General features: G+C 36.7%; 1 protein-coding gene across 3 annotated transcripts in view; it reads right to left on the bottom strand.

Moving 5' to 3' along the window:
* Window positions 1–4793: 4793 nt before the first annotated feature.
* The window catches only part of LOC107742121 (SWI/SNF-related matrix-associated actin-dependent regulator of chromatin subfamily D member 3), a 49531-nt gene continuing 37263 nt past the window's right edge, over window positions 4794–17061 (bottom strand). For 2 of the 3 annotated variants that reach the window (XM_016555007.1, XM_016555006.1), the window contains exons 3-14: window positions 13203–13292; window positions 11945–11987; window positions 11083–11205; window positions 10201–10323; window positions 9251–9346; window positions 8827–8928; window positions 8176–8337; window positions 7873–7970; window positions 6939–7074; window positions 6602–6724; window positions 5270–5371; window positions 4794–5119 (exon numbers count right to left, since the gene is read on the bottom strand). In XM_016555007.1, coding sequence (XP_016410493.1) covers window positions 5066–5119; window positions 5270–5371; window positions 6602–6724; window positions 6939–7074; window positions 7873–7970; window positions 8176–8337; window positions 8827–8928; window positions 9251–9346; window positions 10201–10323; window positions 11083–11205; window positions 11945–11987; window positions 13203–13292 — 1252 coding nt within the window. In that variant the 3' untranslated portion in view covers window positions 4794–5065. The remainder of the gene's footprint in view (window positions 5120–5269; window positions 5372–6601; window positions 6725–6938; window positions 7075–7872; window positions 7971–8175; window positions 8338–8826; window positions 8929–9250; window positions 9347–10200; window positions 10324–11082; window positions 11206–11944; window positions 11988–13202; window positions 13293–17061) is intronic. The other variant, XM_016555008.1, reaches the window with a different exon arrangement.

Raw genomic sequence — 17061 nt, 5'->3', positions numbered from 1 at the left:
GTCTGCTAAATGACTAAATGTAAATAATCTGATATAACTTATTGAGGCCCCCTAGTGGGCCCTGACCCCTTGGTTGAGTACCACTGCACATCTCGAAAATAAACTCTCATCACACTTTCAGTATGGTGTTCCATTCACAAACTTTGGCAAGCGCTTGTTTATTTACATCCTCACTATGCTACATATGTACGTCTGTAGTTATGATCTCTCTAGCTGAACAGTGAAACAAGATGAGAAAGCAAACATATGTTTATACAAAATACATAGTGAATCATTAAAACCTACTTGTTCAGATGTCTGCTGGCAGTACTTCTATGAACAAACCAAGGAATAACACGGACACTATAACCAAAACCTGGTTATAATGAAGATTTCAAAGCCCAGCAGAACTCTAGTACTGAATACTTCAATACTTGGGTGGCATTTAATTTAAGCCATACCAGTAAAGTGTTGATTTTTAGCACCCAAACTGTTGGATATTTTCCCTTACAGAAGCACTGGAGGGCAGCGTGATCCACACCATGACTAAAAGCAAGAGAGATGGTAATATTGAACACTTGACCCCATGATGGTCAGGTTAAGCACATTTGGTGGCTTAAAGAGTTAGAGAAGAGGTTACTTTACATATGAGAAAGTCGCTAATAGCCACACAGGTAGATGTTATACTTCAAGTTTATAATGTTCAAAATGGCTGAATATATATGTAGTACCCATAAGATTCAATGGGAGGTGCTGTTGTTGCCCAACAGGCTCTGTAAAAAGCATTGGTGTGCTTCTCTTATCCACATATTAAATTGCAAAGTCTTTTTAAAAGACAAAAAATAAAACTTAAAATAGCCCCTGCTGTACATGTTTGTACTGTATGTAGAGGCTGTGACCCAGACACAGAGGGTCACTAACTAAAGGTACTCAGTGCTTTTCGTATTAAGTCCCAAGCAGTCAGAAGGTTTCTCATGAAAGTATAAAAATGTGTCCATGCAGCATGCATAGGTCGTGACAACATCCAGGTCACCAGAACTCCTCTTTCCTCATGAGAAGATGCGTGAGACTCACAGACAAACTGCAAGAACTCACAATAATTGATCTGGACAAACCATCCTTCAGCTGACAGTGAAGAAGGAGCAGAGGGTTAACGATCAAAACCCAAAGCCACTGAGAAGTCAGGACTATGCTGCAATGATGAAACCAATCTGTAATTGCAGATGGCAGTATCCACATTCCAAAACATTTATTCCCTAGTTCATCATTTCTCTACTTTTTTGTTAAGGTGATGTATAATTAGCATGGAAAGCGTTCAGCGCGCTCAGTTATGTTCCATGATTTAGTGCAAAGACTCTGTGAGTCATAAAGCAATTTTAAAAAGCACTGTTTTCACAGCTATGGAGAAATGGAAATTTAAAATGTGTATTCTTTAAAAATGCATCCTTCATCTTTTAAAAAGTCCTTCATCATGTCAAAGTCTGTACACTCTCTTTTTAAAAGTAAATTAGACCTTTGGTAAAACATCAAATGACACTAATGCTTTAAAATCATTCGAAACAGTGACATTAGTGAGAAACACACAGTATGTTATTTTAAACAAATATTGAAATGGAAAAAAAAAATAATAATAATGCAGGATTCAAAGGAACTTCTCCAAGAAGATGGTAATGTCATGTGCACAAAAAAAGTTTTGGTGAAGCATAAAGAAGTGTCTCTGAAAAGATGAGATTTTACAGAATATTCACTTTTATCTAGTTGACTGCTGATCTGAATAATCCGCTCTGGTTTGACATAACACGTCACCACATCCGGGTCCAAATGCTCCTTCAGATCCCAAAAACAAACTACAAACAGTGCTAATATACACTTACGGTGTGCTATAGTACTACTGAAAAATCAAGATCCTAACCTTTAACTTCATACTGAAATCTTAGTTGGCCAGACAGAGATTCATCTTTTCTGACTGGGACGCTGTGAGCCCGGAGACTAGTGTACACGGGAAGCTTAGCTTAAAGGGGTACCATTAATGTACAGTGCTCATAAACGGCAGTTGAGATTGTATTCTTACTTCAAATGAAGTAAAGGCTTGGACCCAGAAACAGTATTTGATATGTCACAAGCGGATTATATTTCTGAATAACTTGTCACCATGCTGGTATGGCCCATTTTCGTCATATATGTGACCCTGGACCACAAAACCAGTCAAGTTTTGAAATTTTCTTTTTCAAAACTGAGATTTATACATCATCTGAGCTTTCCATTGATGTATGGTTTGTTAGGATAGGACAATATTTGGTCTAGATACAACTATTTGAAAATCTGCAATCTGAGGGTGCAAAAAAATCTGAAAATCGCCTTTAAAGTCCTTAGCAATGCATATTACTAATGAGAATACATTTTTTATATATTTATGGTAGGAAATTTACAAAATATCTTCATGGAACATGATCTTTACTAAATATCCTAATGATTTTTGGCATGAAAGAAAAATCGATAATTTTGACCCATACAATGTATTTTTGGCTATTGCTACAAATTTACCCCAGCGACTTAAGACTGGTTTTGTGCTCCAGGGTCACATATGTGAAAGCTTCTCAAAAACCGTGACCTATCAAATTCCTTCAAAGTGAACTAATGGCTATGTCAGTAGTGTCCTACAAAGGCAAAACACAGCAACTACACATAATTCAATCAAAAAAAGTGTGAAAATTGATCAAAACTTTAAAAAAATCAAAAACTCTATAGTCACATTCTCTCTCGAGTGTAGTTACTGTTTTGTCTTTATATGGCAGAATAGCTTTTAAATACTTGATTAAAACAACCTCCTTCTATCTTTCAATGTTTATATACACTATTGCAGCTAAATGTCATTATTGTGGCAGGGACAGACAGCAGAGAGCGACATACCCTGTAAGCCACCAGTTCAGTTAATACTGAATGATTCTCCTCTTTAAGCTGCCTGCCTCAAAGTACTTCATTAATACACTTCTAAATAAAAGTGTTAATAATGGAGATAATTATTGTATCTCCACTGATTCCCAACACTGACGCATTCAAAATGACCTTTTTGATCAATACCCAAGAAAAAAACTGGTACAAATATGGACTAAATTAGAGACATCATCAATACCTGAGTCAAAACACACGTTAATCACAGGGAAAATGTGTGTGAATACCAGGAATTGATGACTGACCGTAAGGAAAGCTGAATCACAACTGAATCAACGTTGGATCCACATTCTAGGGGACTGAGCCGGCTCTGAAGTCATCAAGTTCAAAATGCTGGTGGATGTGATTGGTATTAAAAACCAGAAATCCAAATTGCATTGTGAGATGATTTCATCCAGGAATGGAAGACACATACTATACAATGGGGCTGCAGGGGCTGTTGGAGTAACAGGGTGTGATTGGTCCATTATGGTGGATTGTAGGTCACAGTGACAACAATGACTGGACACGCACACAAACCCTCATACACTGCAGAAAATAATGCAGGGACCTCCATGTGTTGTCTGTGTTGTCACAAATGAGCCATGTTTTCTGAATGTGGTCGGTTTGAGTTCTAGGTGTTCCTCAAGGCCAAGGCCTGCTCCAGCTCCTGCCTCCTCTGCTGAATCTTTGGAAGCAGAAAGTCAGACATAGAGTCAGTCAGTTTTTGTCCAGTGCAGTTCAGACATTGACAAAGTGCAGCCCGTTATAACACTCTGTTTTATAGTAAGACCAGGAGAAGGTTCACACTAGTCGTGGTATATTTTTATATTCTTACCTTGCAGTAGAAGTAACGGCTAACAGCCTCCTGAGACCAAGGCTGATGATAAAACTCTGCTCTCCTCTCTTCCTCTGGGTTCCCAACAACATCTGTCATCAGCTACAAACAATCAAAATGTGATATCAGTTAGAAATGCAGGACAACATCAGGACAAACATGTTGCAGGAGATTAAGGGGCATGCTCGCAGAGAAAGAAATCGCATGAAGTTTTTCAAAGACATCTCTAATGCTCTTTATCAATAGTAATACTGAAAAATATTACTATAATAAATATTATAATATACAATTAAAATAATTATTTTGATTGTTTTCTATTTTAATACATTTTAAAATGTAATTTATTCCTGTGATGCAATGCTGAATTTTCTCTTATGCTCACCAAGGCTGTATTTATTTGATGATAAAAAAAAACAGTAATATGGTAAAATATTATTACAATTTAAATGAACTGTTTTCCATTTAAATATATTTTAATTTATTAATTAGTTTTAATGTGTTCCTGCGACGGCAAAGCTGAAGTTTACCCCAGTCTTCAGTGTCACATGATCCTTCAGAAATCATTCTAATATGCTGATTTGGCACTCATTAAATATTTCTTATTATTATCAGTGTTGAAAACAGTTGTGCTGCCTAATATTTTTTTTCGTGGAAACCATGATACTGTTTTTTCAGGATTCTGTAATGTATAAAAAATTTGTTAAAAATCTTTTGTAATATGTAATAAAAGTCTTTATTCTCACTTTAAATTAACTTAATGCATCCTTGCTAAAGTATTCATTTCTTTAAAAAAAAAATCTTCAGCCCAAAATGAATGATCTTCACCCATGATGTTTAATGGTACTGTATGGGAGCTGTTGGAAGCTTCAAATTGTACTAGTGAAAACTATTGAATATGAAGTAAATACCTTGTTGAAGCTTATATAAATCTGGTTCAAAGTGTGTAATTTCTGTACCTTTAACAGCAGCAACAGAACAGCAAAATTAATTTCCAAACAGTTTACCAAACACTCTGCCCCTTCTGACCTGTTCTAATGTATGTGATTGGTATTCAAAACCAGAAATCCAAATAGTGCATTGTGAGATGATTTCATCCAGGAATGGCTGAATTGGTTGAAATGCACATACTATACAATGGGGCTGCAGGAGTAACAGGGTGTGATTGGTCCATTATGGTGGATTGTAGGTCACAGTGACAACAATGACTGGACACGCACACAAACCCTCATACACTGCAGAAAATAATGCAGGGACCTCCATGTGTTGTCTGTGTTGTCACAAATGAGCCATGTTTTCTGAATGTGGTCGGTGTGAGTTCTAGGTGTTCCTCAAGGCCAAGGCCTGCTCCAGCTCCTGCCTCCTCTGCTGAATCTTTGGAAGCAGAAAGTCAGACATAGAGTCAGTCAGTTTTTGTCAAGTGCAGTTCAGACATTGACAAAGTGCAGCCTGTTATAACACTCTGTTTTATAGTAAGACCAGGAGAAGGTTCACACTAGTCGTGGTATATTTTTATATTCTTACCTTGCAGTAGAAGTAACGGCTAACAGCCTCCTGAGACCAAGGCTGATGATAAAACTCTGCTCTCCTCTCTTCCTCTGGGTTCCCAACAACATCTGTCATCAGCTACAAACAATCAAAATGTGATATCAGTTAGAAATGCAGGACAACATCAGGACAAACATGTTGCAGGAGATTAAGGGGCATGCTCGCAGAGAAAGAAATCGCATGAAGTTTTTCAAAGACATCTCTAATGCTCTTTATCAATAGTAATACTGAAAAATATTACTATAATAAATATTATAATATACAATTAAAATAATTATTTTGATTGTTTTCTATTTTAATACATTTTAAAATGTAATTTATTCCTGTGATGCAATGCTGAATTTTCTCTTATGCTCACCAAGGCTGTATTTATTTGATGATAAAAAAAAAACAGTAATATGGTAAAATATTATTACAATTTAAATGAACTGTTTTCCATTTAAATATATTTTAATTTATTAATTAGTTTTAATGTGTTCCTGCGACGGCAAAGCTGAAGTGTACCCCAGTCTTCAGTGTCACATGATCCTTCAGAAATCATTCTAATATGCTGATTTGGCACTCATTAAATATTTCTTATTATTATCAGTGTTGAAAACAGTTGTGCTGCCTAATATTTTTTTTCGTGGAAACCATGATACTGTTTTTTCAGGATTCTGTAATGTATAAAAAATTTGTTAAAAATCTTTTGTAATATGTAATAAAAGTCTTTATTCTCACTTTAAATTAACTTAATGCATCCTTGCTAAAGTATTCATTTCTTTAAAAAAAAAATCTTCAGCCCAAAATGAATGATCTTCACCCATGATGTTTAATGGTACTGTATGGGAGCTGTTGGAAGCTTCAAATTGTACTAGTGAAAACTATTGAATATGAAGTAAATACCTTGTTGAAGCTTATATAAATCTGGTTCAAAGTGTGTAATTTCTGTACCTTTAACAGCAGCAACAGAACAGCAAAATTAATTTCCAAACAGTTTACCAAACACTCTGCCCCTTCTGACCTGTTCTAAAAAGGTAGTCCTGCCCTAAATTCATGCCATTGGTTGAGCCAGAAGTTGACATATCGGACCACTCAAACAAACTGAGCAATGTTTTGAAACCGGCACAGAGCCAATGTATTTACACTTTTTGGGACCTCATCCTAAAACTGGCTTACATGTATCTGTCTCAGCACATTGAACTGAAATATGAGAAAGTACTATAACAGAAAACACACTTCATCTTCAAAAATATTATAAATATAAAAATGATATAAATATCAAGAGTCATGTGTAGAATGAAAGAAAGAATGAAAGTTGTTGCAGACCTTCAGATCTCTGCTCTGGGATTTGAGCCAGTCCTGGATGTAGCTTTTGGGATCTCTGGAGAAGCTGAGCATGAAATCTCTCTGGATCTTCAGCTGATTGATGGACTCAATAGTCTCATGGATCTGCAAGCATTTAGAACCAAAGTGAAAAATCAAGGGTGTATTCACAGACATGATGGCACTGCAGAAGTTGTTAAATCTTGATTATTATCCTGCTGTCAGGTTAACTGTAATAATATGAGTTGAAATCAAAGACCCTATAATTCAGAACAAAATGTCTAGAAGTTCACTCATCTGCTCCGCTGTGCCTACACTGATGTGGGAGACTTGCACTAACCTTGTTGTCCAAAGAGGCAATCTCTTGCTGATTGGCTGTGGAGAGCAAGAAGCTGCTCATTTGTGCTTTAAGAGGATCTTCCACCTCTACATCAATGTCATAGCACGCCGTCTTTTTCTGATCATTAGGGTCGACGCTGAACAAAAATAACCTCAATTTGAATTCATGTTTTGTATTCTTCATAAAATTAGTAAGAGCAGATAGAGAAGACAAAGTAAAAGGCACAACGACTGAACCAAAATACTCCTGTTTTGGATTATATACATATATACACAGAGATGTGATGAGGTTGAATTAAAATGATGATGCAAAATAAAATAAATACTGTTAAAGATGTTGGAGTCATGTTTTTGAAACAAGTCTCTAATGCTGACAAACATGCAAAAAATAAGAAATCAGGAAGGGGGCCAACACTTTTTCACACCACTGTATATATATATATATATTGTGAAATATTATTAATATGAAAACAACTGTTTATTATTTGAATATATTTTAAAATGTCATTTATTCCAGTGATGTCAATGCTGAATTTTTTAGCAGTCATTACTCTAGTCTTCAGTGTCACATGAACCTTCAGAAATAATTCTAATATGCTGATTTGATGCTCAAGAAACTTTATTACTGAAAACAGTTGTGCTGCTTAATAGTTTTGCAGAGACTGTACATTTTTATTTTTCAGGATTCTGATGAGTAGAAATTTACAAATAACTGTTTATTTGAAATAGAAATCTTTTTTGAGATTAAAGATGTCTTAATGTTTTGATTAATTTAATGTGTCCTTACTGAATAAAAGATTAATTTCTTTTTAAAAACTTACTGACCCCAAACCTTTGACCAGAAGTATAAAAGATTAAGAACACTGTATTTTGGTAAATGTCGACAAATGACACGTTTGTACAGACAAGCAAAACACATAATCAGACATCCAAACCTAATGATGTGATTGATGACAATAGGGTCGGGGGGAAGTAAAAGGTTGGTGAGGCGCTGTGGAATTTCGGAGAACTTCAGACGTGGACAGTCAAAGATCTGTGAGAGGAGATGAGGCCAGAAACAAAAAGTTCTTGATTAAAATACAGTATACTGGCTTTAGATAATAATTCCAACATGTTTCTACGAACTTCGGCAATGTTATTTTAAATATCAAACACATTATAGGGGTTTATGTGAGGCTGATTCATTCATTAATTATAGATTGTGATGAATGTTAATCAATGTTTACAATCAAGTGTACCTGTTGGAAGTACTTGTCACAGTTGATGAACTCCTTGTCATGAGAGTCCTGCAGTTTGTTGGTTTTGACATACTGCCAGAGGGCCTGTATGATACTGGAGCGAGTCTGTGTGTGTATTCCCAGCAGACGAGCCAGACGCGGATCCAGTTTAAACTGAGGCGGCTGCACACAGAACACAAGACTCTCAGATAAATAATGCTTTTCAGTCACTGTTCAGTGTGTTCCGCATTCATTTCAGAGTACTGACACATGCTTACATTTAATTAACTATTAATAATTGAATACATGATTAAGTTTAATTAACTTCTAATCTAAAAAAGTAGGCACAGTAGAAGAATATTTATCTATTTTGACTGTGATAAAATAAAACATCACAAAATTATTACTAAGTAGACCTGCTACTCACAGAGTTCCTGTTCTATTCACTATTATGTTACGTTTCATCAACTTATTACTTCAATGAAACCCAAGGCTTCAAGGTCTGAAAGAAATTTATAATCAAAAAGAAAATCACACAAGCCCAAGGAAAAATGTTCCAAAATTTGACATGACAATTATACAATTGCATTTTGCACCATGGTGCAGTTCTTGATCAGTAGTCTTCAGTTAATATATAAGTAAACATTACTAGATGCATTTTGTTGCCTTTACCTGGTAATCCAGCATTAGCAGCAGGGTGCAGCGCACGTTCACATCTCCAGGCCTCTTCACCTGGAAACCGTCTGTCTCCTGAGTGGTTGGGGTACGATGCCACTGCAGAAAAAAAAAAGAAAAAAAGAAATCAACATGCTTGCACACACTTACAAAGAAAAAAAAAAAAAGCTAAACACAGTTACTTCAGTAACTTAATAGAAAAATAACCTGAATGACAATATCACCACACATCTTACAGAACAAAGAGCTATATAGCATGTTTATATGAACTATACTGAAAAATACAGTGTATGCACGACATATATGCAGTTAAAATGCAAGATACTTATTGTGGTTTTAGTTCTTGGTTTTAAGAATTTCCATTATGAAAAAATGTGTTTCACTGTCATTTAGAGTGATAAGCAGGATATCAAACACCAACCTCAACCAAATGGTTATCAGGGCCGTAAAGGTCTTTGTCAAGCTCAATCACCAGACTCTTGAAGAATGAGGAGAACTTCCTCTTCATCTTTCCCGGCTGTGCAAGAAAGCAGGAATACTGTTTTCAGTGTGTGCCACTGAGCAAACTATCCAGTTTCAAGGATGAAGACATTGTTGGAAAACAAGAACTTTGCACCACATCATAAACTTTCCTGGTAGACTTTCCATGAAAGAGAACGGCTGAATTTCAAATGTGGCATACTGTGGCGGATGATTTGCTGAGCAGGACAACATTCCATTCAGCCCAGAGGCTGCATGAGTCCCTCAAGCTATCATCAATAAGTACTAGTTTTATTTCTTTGGGGATGGAAAAGCATGCCTCAAGTGTATTAGCAAAACTGATCTTGGTTAGAGACTGACCCAAGAGGCTGGATTTATGCTGCACTGCGTAAACTCTTAAGAATTCCGTCCCAATGATGCTTCAGCTGCAATCACATGAATCAAACCGGTACTTTAGCGGGTATTTCAGATCATAAACCAAAAGACGCTTTTAACAAAGTAAAAATAAATAACTAAATAAATAAATCTCTGATTGCACTGATGACAGCTATCTTCGGTTATTATTCTATTATCTTTACATAGGTAGTTAGAATCATTACATAGATATGAAGGTCAAAGTATTTTTTGGTACTTGTACAGGTACTAATAAACGCATGTTTTTTTGCATGTTTAGCCATGCTCCAGTGCACTTTGTGGCTAGAGATGAAGGGAACATGCTTGAGCAAAAACAAACGAGCAATGAGCCTCAGCTTTTAATAGTTAAGTTCTATTTAATCATACTGATGGAAACCACTAAATAAGATTTAAGGTCGATGTCAAACATAAAATATAATTATGAATTTAAATTAAATCCGTGTTGTCCAATTATTGATTTAAGTACAATTGACTCACATCATCCAGCAGTTTGCCCTCCACACGTAGCTCCCAGGATGCAATGCTACCTTCAGAGTCCTCTGCATCAGGCTTGGCAGGGTTAAATGTGTTGGAGATGTAGAGACGCAGTTTTCGCTTTTGCTTCAAATAGGAAAAAAATGAGTCAATTCTGAATATTTATCTCTATTCATTCCTCAAAATGCTATTAGTCCTGTGTGCGCACAAAAACACAGAGGCATTATGTTGGGAAAATGCTTTTAAGCTGACAAGTGGTAAAATATGAGAAGCTAAACGCAAGAATAATGACACCAGCCTCATTTGATGCTCATTTAAGTTGTTTGGTTTCTTATCCTGTTGATTTATGCAAGCAATATTTAAAATGGTTCAATAAGAGACGACTAGACTGCAGGTGAAAATGCTTGTTCCAAGGTTCCTTGTGCCTGCTTGAAATTGTCTGATATATTATCCACCTTATTTTTCAACACAGAAGTAAGCTGTTTTCTGTGAATGTGCGAGACTTCCGATTCATTAGCCACTATAGGGAAATAACGAGAATATCAAAGTGCAGTAAATTGTAAGACTATATGAGCTACAAATCAGTGTGTTTATAATTAAGACAATACATTAAAATAACATGGTAAAAAAATACCAGTTTGCAGTTTCAAGCAGCATAAGAAGCTGTTTTTTAACAGCTAAAAATAGCTGGAATCAAATGACACCGGAAGCGAGACACATTAAATAAAAAAATGGCCGTGGCCAATCTAATGTTAAAAATAAGGTGGATTGGTTAACAAAAGTAAAAGTGCAAACACATATATATTTTTAAAAGAGGGTAAATAAAACAGTCTGTCCTGGAAAATTAAATTAAAAGAACATATGGATCTTGAGGATGAGAAATACCTTCATGGGTCTCTTAAGTGCCTCTTGGATGTCCACCCGTTTGCGCATTATGGTCTGGTCTAATTTACGCTCGAATGCCAACAGATCCATATATGCCTGTGACTCCGGAACAAGCTCACGAATCTGAAGAAGGAATTCAGTAAAACTTTTTTTTTTGAAAATGGGAGCACTGGTAAACAAATTCAAACTATCCTAATTATTTTCCTTGTTCTGTGTACGATAGACAGAGTGTTTCGTCAATGACTAATGCGTCTGGCGTCTCTACTGGAGCTGCATCTATCTATAAGGCCTGATAAAACACACATAATGCTGCTTATCTTATCTAACACAACCAACTCATAGCAACACAGTGACTATAAAAAACTAAGAACAGAATCATTCATATAATATTTAAACCCTATTAAATGATTAAAAAAAAAAGATTTTCAACAATAGCCATCACCATGAACCCACAGCAGTAATGCGGTCTTATATTTTAGATTATTTATTATTTATTGTAATATTAGAATATCTCAGAATATGATATACAATTGGAAGCTGACCTTAACTAGAACAGATATTTTGTAGAAAAAAAATCTAGATACTCTTTGCAATATACAATATATTTCTAAAAATGACCTGCTGTCAGTATAGAGTATATCTGCATTGTCTAACTGAGGTGACAATTACTGAATGCAAAAGCCCCCCCAAACATTTCTGTCTACCGTATCGCTTGCTTGGTAGAGGTTTCCACCCCTCTAAAAGGCCGAGATAGAGAACAGACGCGCACACCCGTGCATCTTCATCCGTGCACATTTGCACACACAAAAAACCCCCGGCTAAACCAATGAAAGCAATGAAAAGGCTCAGATCTCTTACTCACCCTTTGTGGAAGGATCTTATCAGCCATCTTCCTCCTCTTGGCACTGCAGAAAGGGGAGAAAGGGGAAACGGAGAGGAAAGGCAGAAAAAACCCCAAGATATTACTATGGAGACTGACAGTGGAGCACCCGGGACATCTGCTAAAATTCTGGGGCTGGTCCAGGATGCGGGAAAGACGGTGTGGGAGTGTGTGTGTGTGTGTGTGTGCGACGCCAGCCCAGATGGTACTGGCAACCATTGGCACAGAGGACGTTACTAGAATCAGCTAGAATCATTACTACTCAAACTTCACAAGTTGAAGCTTGGAAAGCAGCAGAGATTCATAGGACCTGCTCATGATGTGCAGACAGGTGTGTCAATACGGCTGTGTTGTGCATACAAGTATATCTGTGCTCATATATGAATGCTCTTCTATTTCTTTGAGCACAACAAGTAGCATTATTTTGGTGCTTTTCCTTGTGCGTTTTTCTCCATTTCACATAAGATATGCGCAAAACTGCTAGTTGAGAGAGCTGTGTGTGGCATTACCTGTGAAAGCAAATAATCACTGGTCCTATTAACTAGACTGAAAAGAGTGCTGTGTGGCATGTGTTCATTCCCCATCATAAAAAAGAGCTTTGTACACTCAAAAGCAGGATCCATACAGGTGACCATCACCAAAACAAACACTGCGAGAAGATCAGGAAAACAATGACCAAATACAATTTTTGTTATTATTTCAGCACACTTTTCACCCACTTAATATATTTATCCAATCAACTAAAATGCACAAATCAGTCAGCCTGACTTATTAATACATGTTTAGTTATTTGTGAAAACATTTAGATTCGACACTTTACACTGAAGTGTAAAACAAGCTCTCACATACTGCCTTCATGCCATGCAACAGGACATGCAAGCGCATCCATGCTAAATCCAGGAAAATATTTAATAGCATTAAAACTTTAACCTCAATATATTAATATTATTATAATACCTTTGATTTTATAATGTCTTTGACTCAAATGACATGTTAGGTCTCAATACATGACTAACATCAGCTGATCTGTAACTCAATAAATGAAATCATTGCTGTATGAAGGAATAATCTTTGATAATAACCATTAAACATCAGTCAGAGGTGAAGGGGGGTAACCCTTATTAGGGATATGTCTTTGGAGGCAAGATGTGCTAGGGTAAGAGGGGGCAAGGGGTCAAGGCTTGGGACAAAGGTGGGATCAAAATGTGTGAATCCATCATGCAGCAGAATAAACTCCTACTTTGATCCGAGTGTGGGATCTGATTGGGCCTCTCTCATGTCCATCTGTCTCCCTGGCATCTTATTTGGTCCAGGAAATCCAGCAGGCTTCCTATGAGTTGATGGCATTCGAAGGGTCCTTCATTAGATGGTACTGAGTGTGTTTGTATGTGTTGCAAGAGCATGTGTTTGTATGCAAGTTTTGAACTGCTGAATATGTTGGGGACACATTACAAAAAGCTGAATACACAAAACAGACAACATGGGAGTTGTACAAGAAACAGCAGAAGTATAGGACAAAAGATCTGATATGCCAATGTGTGGTTATTACACAAACATATACACACACACACACACAACTAGTGCATTGATTAGTCTGATGTGAGACAGGAGGGTTCTAGACAATGCAAGATGATGTTACACTAATGTGTCAGACAAGGTCGACAGACAGAATGAGCAAGTATGTGAATCAATGGAGCTGATTCAGAGAGGATACAACAGAGGGAGAGAGAGAGACAGAGAGAGAGAGAGAGAGAGAAAGAGACAGAGATCCAGGAAAAATGAAGAAACAAGTATTATATACAACATTTCTCAGTGCGTGGCCCCTTTCTGTCACAACAGCACAGTCAGATGATTGGCCAGCAGACTGAAGACTCCACAGATCAGATTAACTGCAACTAAACAACAGCCACTGCGCAAACTAAGACATACTGTATGTCAGAGAGATTTGTGATAAAACACAACAGAGTGACCCCATTTAAAACAACTGGGAATTTTCAGAGATTTACAAGAAAGGAACTTGGGTCATATCTGATATACATAGCTGTGTATTAGATTGATATCTAATATACAGCTACTATATGTGGAGCAGAATTTTGGACCAGTAAGATTTCACTGTGGGCGGGGCTACCCAGCACTCCACTATTAAAATCTGCTTAAGTCAAGTCGTGACATACCAAATACTTTTTCCGGTGCGTAGGGGGAAAAAAAAGCTCATGAAATCTACATCAATACAGCCATAGAAACACAACGCATTTAGGCCACGCCCACACCGGAGGGGGAAAACAATCCAACCCTCTCCATTGACTTTGTATTGTGGGAAGCTGCCTCCTTGTCATTTCTGACTTATAACAAAATACAGAACAATGCCTAAAAGCGGCTGTGTGACAAGGTGTACAGTAAACAAGCAAAAAAACCCAGAACTACGTTTCTATAAGCTGTCAACCCCAAAAAACGATCGTTTAAGGACACAAAAGTAGAGCGCAATGTGTCATATTACTCTGAGAACTACGCCCACTGGAGGGAAACGTAATCGACGACAGGAAATATTCATTATTTTTAACCATGTCAAAGGATTATTTCACCACACTATGTGAACCTGAGAGGAGAAGATTTATTGAGAAACTAAATTTTATTGATCTATGTCAGTGCCCCTTAGCCTTACCTTCCTTTTTTTTGGAGAAATGATCCAACTGAATGGCCCAACGTGAAATACCCTGACATCTACAACTATTTGATCGAATCACCAGGTAACAGCATCATTTAATCTACCTAACAAAGATCAAATTCAAAACACATAGCTTAGATAGCCTCACCCCTTAACTTATGTAATAATAATCACAGCACATAGCCTCAGCTTCATAAAAGTTAGCAGGGGTGCAGTTGATTACTAAGTTAGCTATTAGAAAGCTTATATTAGCTATGTGTGTTAGCAAGCTGTAGCTTGGGCCAATTGGTATTCATCCACTTTGATATTTACTACTTAATATAAACTATTTGATAAAATTTTGATATTTAAAAGTATTTGTTTCTAATCAAATAATGAATGTTTCCTGTCACCGATTACGTTTCCCTCCAGTGGGCGTAGTTCTCTGATTAATATGACATGTTGCACTCTACTTTTGTGTGCTTAAACGCTCGTTTTTTGGGGCCGATAGCTTAAAAAAAACATAGTTCTGGGTTTTTTAGCTTGTTTACTGTACACATTGTCACATAGCAGTTTTTAGACATTGTTCTGTTTTTTTGTCATAGGTCAGAAATGACAAGGAGGCAGCTTCCCACAATGCAAAGTCAATGGAGAGGGTTAGACTGTTTTCACCCCCGGTGGGCGTGGTTTTCAGATTATGACGTGTCGCTCTGTCTCTATAACCATTTTATTGTTAACAGCTGTTTGCCAAAATATTGCAATTGCAAATTCTTTTGCTTCCTATTAAAATGCATGTAATCAAATCTTGTGTCAGTCAGGATCAGGCCACTCTGTTGAAACAGTTCTTGTAAGAGGAAGAACCGCATCTTCCCATCCAACCAAAGCAACAGAGACAATTTACATGCTCATCAATCAAAACCCATTCAGCTCTGACTGTATTGAACACTTCAGTTCCAGTGTTTCTGTACTATGGATTATATTATCTATGCAGCACCCAGGGGTTCATACAAGATTGGTGTCTAGTATGAAAGAGCTTCCTAACACACCATAAATGTGACCCTGGACCACAAAACCAGTCATTAGGGTCAATTTTTACGAAATTGAGATTTATACATCATATGAAAGCTGAATAAATCAGCTTTACATTGATGTATGGTTTATTAGGATCTGACAATATTTGGCCGAGATACAACTATTTGAATATCTAGAATCTGAGGGTGCAAAAAAAATACAAATATTGAGAAAATCGCCTTTAAAGTTGTCCAAATGAAGTTCTTAGCAATGCATATTACTAATCAAAAATTAAGTTTTAATATATTTAAAGTAGGAAATGTACAAAATATCTTCATGGAACATAATCTTTACTTAATATCCTAATGATTTTTGGCATAAAAGAAAAATCTATAATTTTGACCCATACAATGTATTTTTGGCTATTGCTACAAATATACCCCAGCGACTTAAGACTGGTTTTGTGGTCCAGGGTAACAAATGTCTTTTTTCCACGCTATTCTTGACACTAGTTTAAAGTGATAGTTTACCCAAAAATGAACATTCTGTCATTTACTCACTCTCATGTCAGTCTAAACCTGTATGACTTACTTCTGTGAAATATCAAAAGACAAGATTTAGAGAAAAACCTCAGTGTTTTTTGTCCATACAATGCAAATCAATGGTCATCAAAACTGTTAGGTTACCAACAGCCTTCAAAATATCTTCTTTTGTGTTTCATAGAAGAAAGAAAGTCATGCAAGTTTGGAACAACATAAGTAAATGATGACAGAACATTTTGGCGAGCTATTCCTTAAAGTAACCTTTCACATCTGTAAAGTTAAAAAGTGGTTAGTGCCACTTTTAAGTTTTAACCCAGGATTACTGCTCCAAAGCATAATCCAGAATAGGGATGCAGCGATTAACCGGTTTCACAATTAACCGCGCTTTAAAATGTCACGGTTAATTAATCGTAAAGGCTCCGCTACACCGAGTGTTTCTGTTGCACAGAACGGAACTGTTGCAACTTGCGCAAAATGAAAACAAAGTTACACTAGCGGTGCACCACTTTAAAATGCCGTGCTTATCAGAGACACGGAGGCTAGGCCTACTACACACACTAGATGAACTATGACAGAGGAACCAAACAGCGATCCTTTATTTCCACCAGAGAAATGCCTGAAGACGATCTGTGGGACCATTTTGGGTACACAAAGAATGACCAGGGTGTCATTTAAATATTGCCGTAAAAACTGCTGCTAAAGAGCGAATACACGGCTTTAAATGATTTTAATGCACTATGTGAAGGCAAGACTGACGCGAAGCTACGGCTCGTTAGCTCAGTATTCTGCCCACTTCAGATCAGACAGATGAAATAGTGTGGTAAGATCACATTTATTTGAATTAATTAATTATAACATTTAGCTACTTGAATTAATTATTCGATCGAGAGAGAGAGCGAGAG

Source organism: Sinocyclocheilus rhinocerous, unplaced genomic scaffold (genome assembly GCF_001515625.1).
Source record: "Sinocyclocheilus rhinocerous isolate Xijiao unplaced genomic scaffold, SAMN03320098_v1.1 scaffold256, whole genome shotgun sequence".
Taxonomy (NCBI): Eukaryota; Metazoa; Chordata; class Actinopteri; order Cypriniformes; family Cyprinidae; genus Sinocyclocheilus; species Sinocyclocheilus rhinocerous.
The sequence above is the reverse complement of the archived record's forward strand: the minus strand, read 5'-3'. Positions and strand labels throughout refer to the sequence as shown.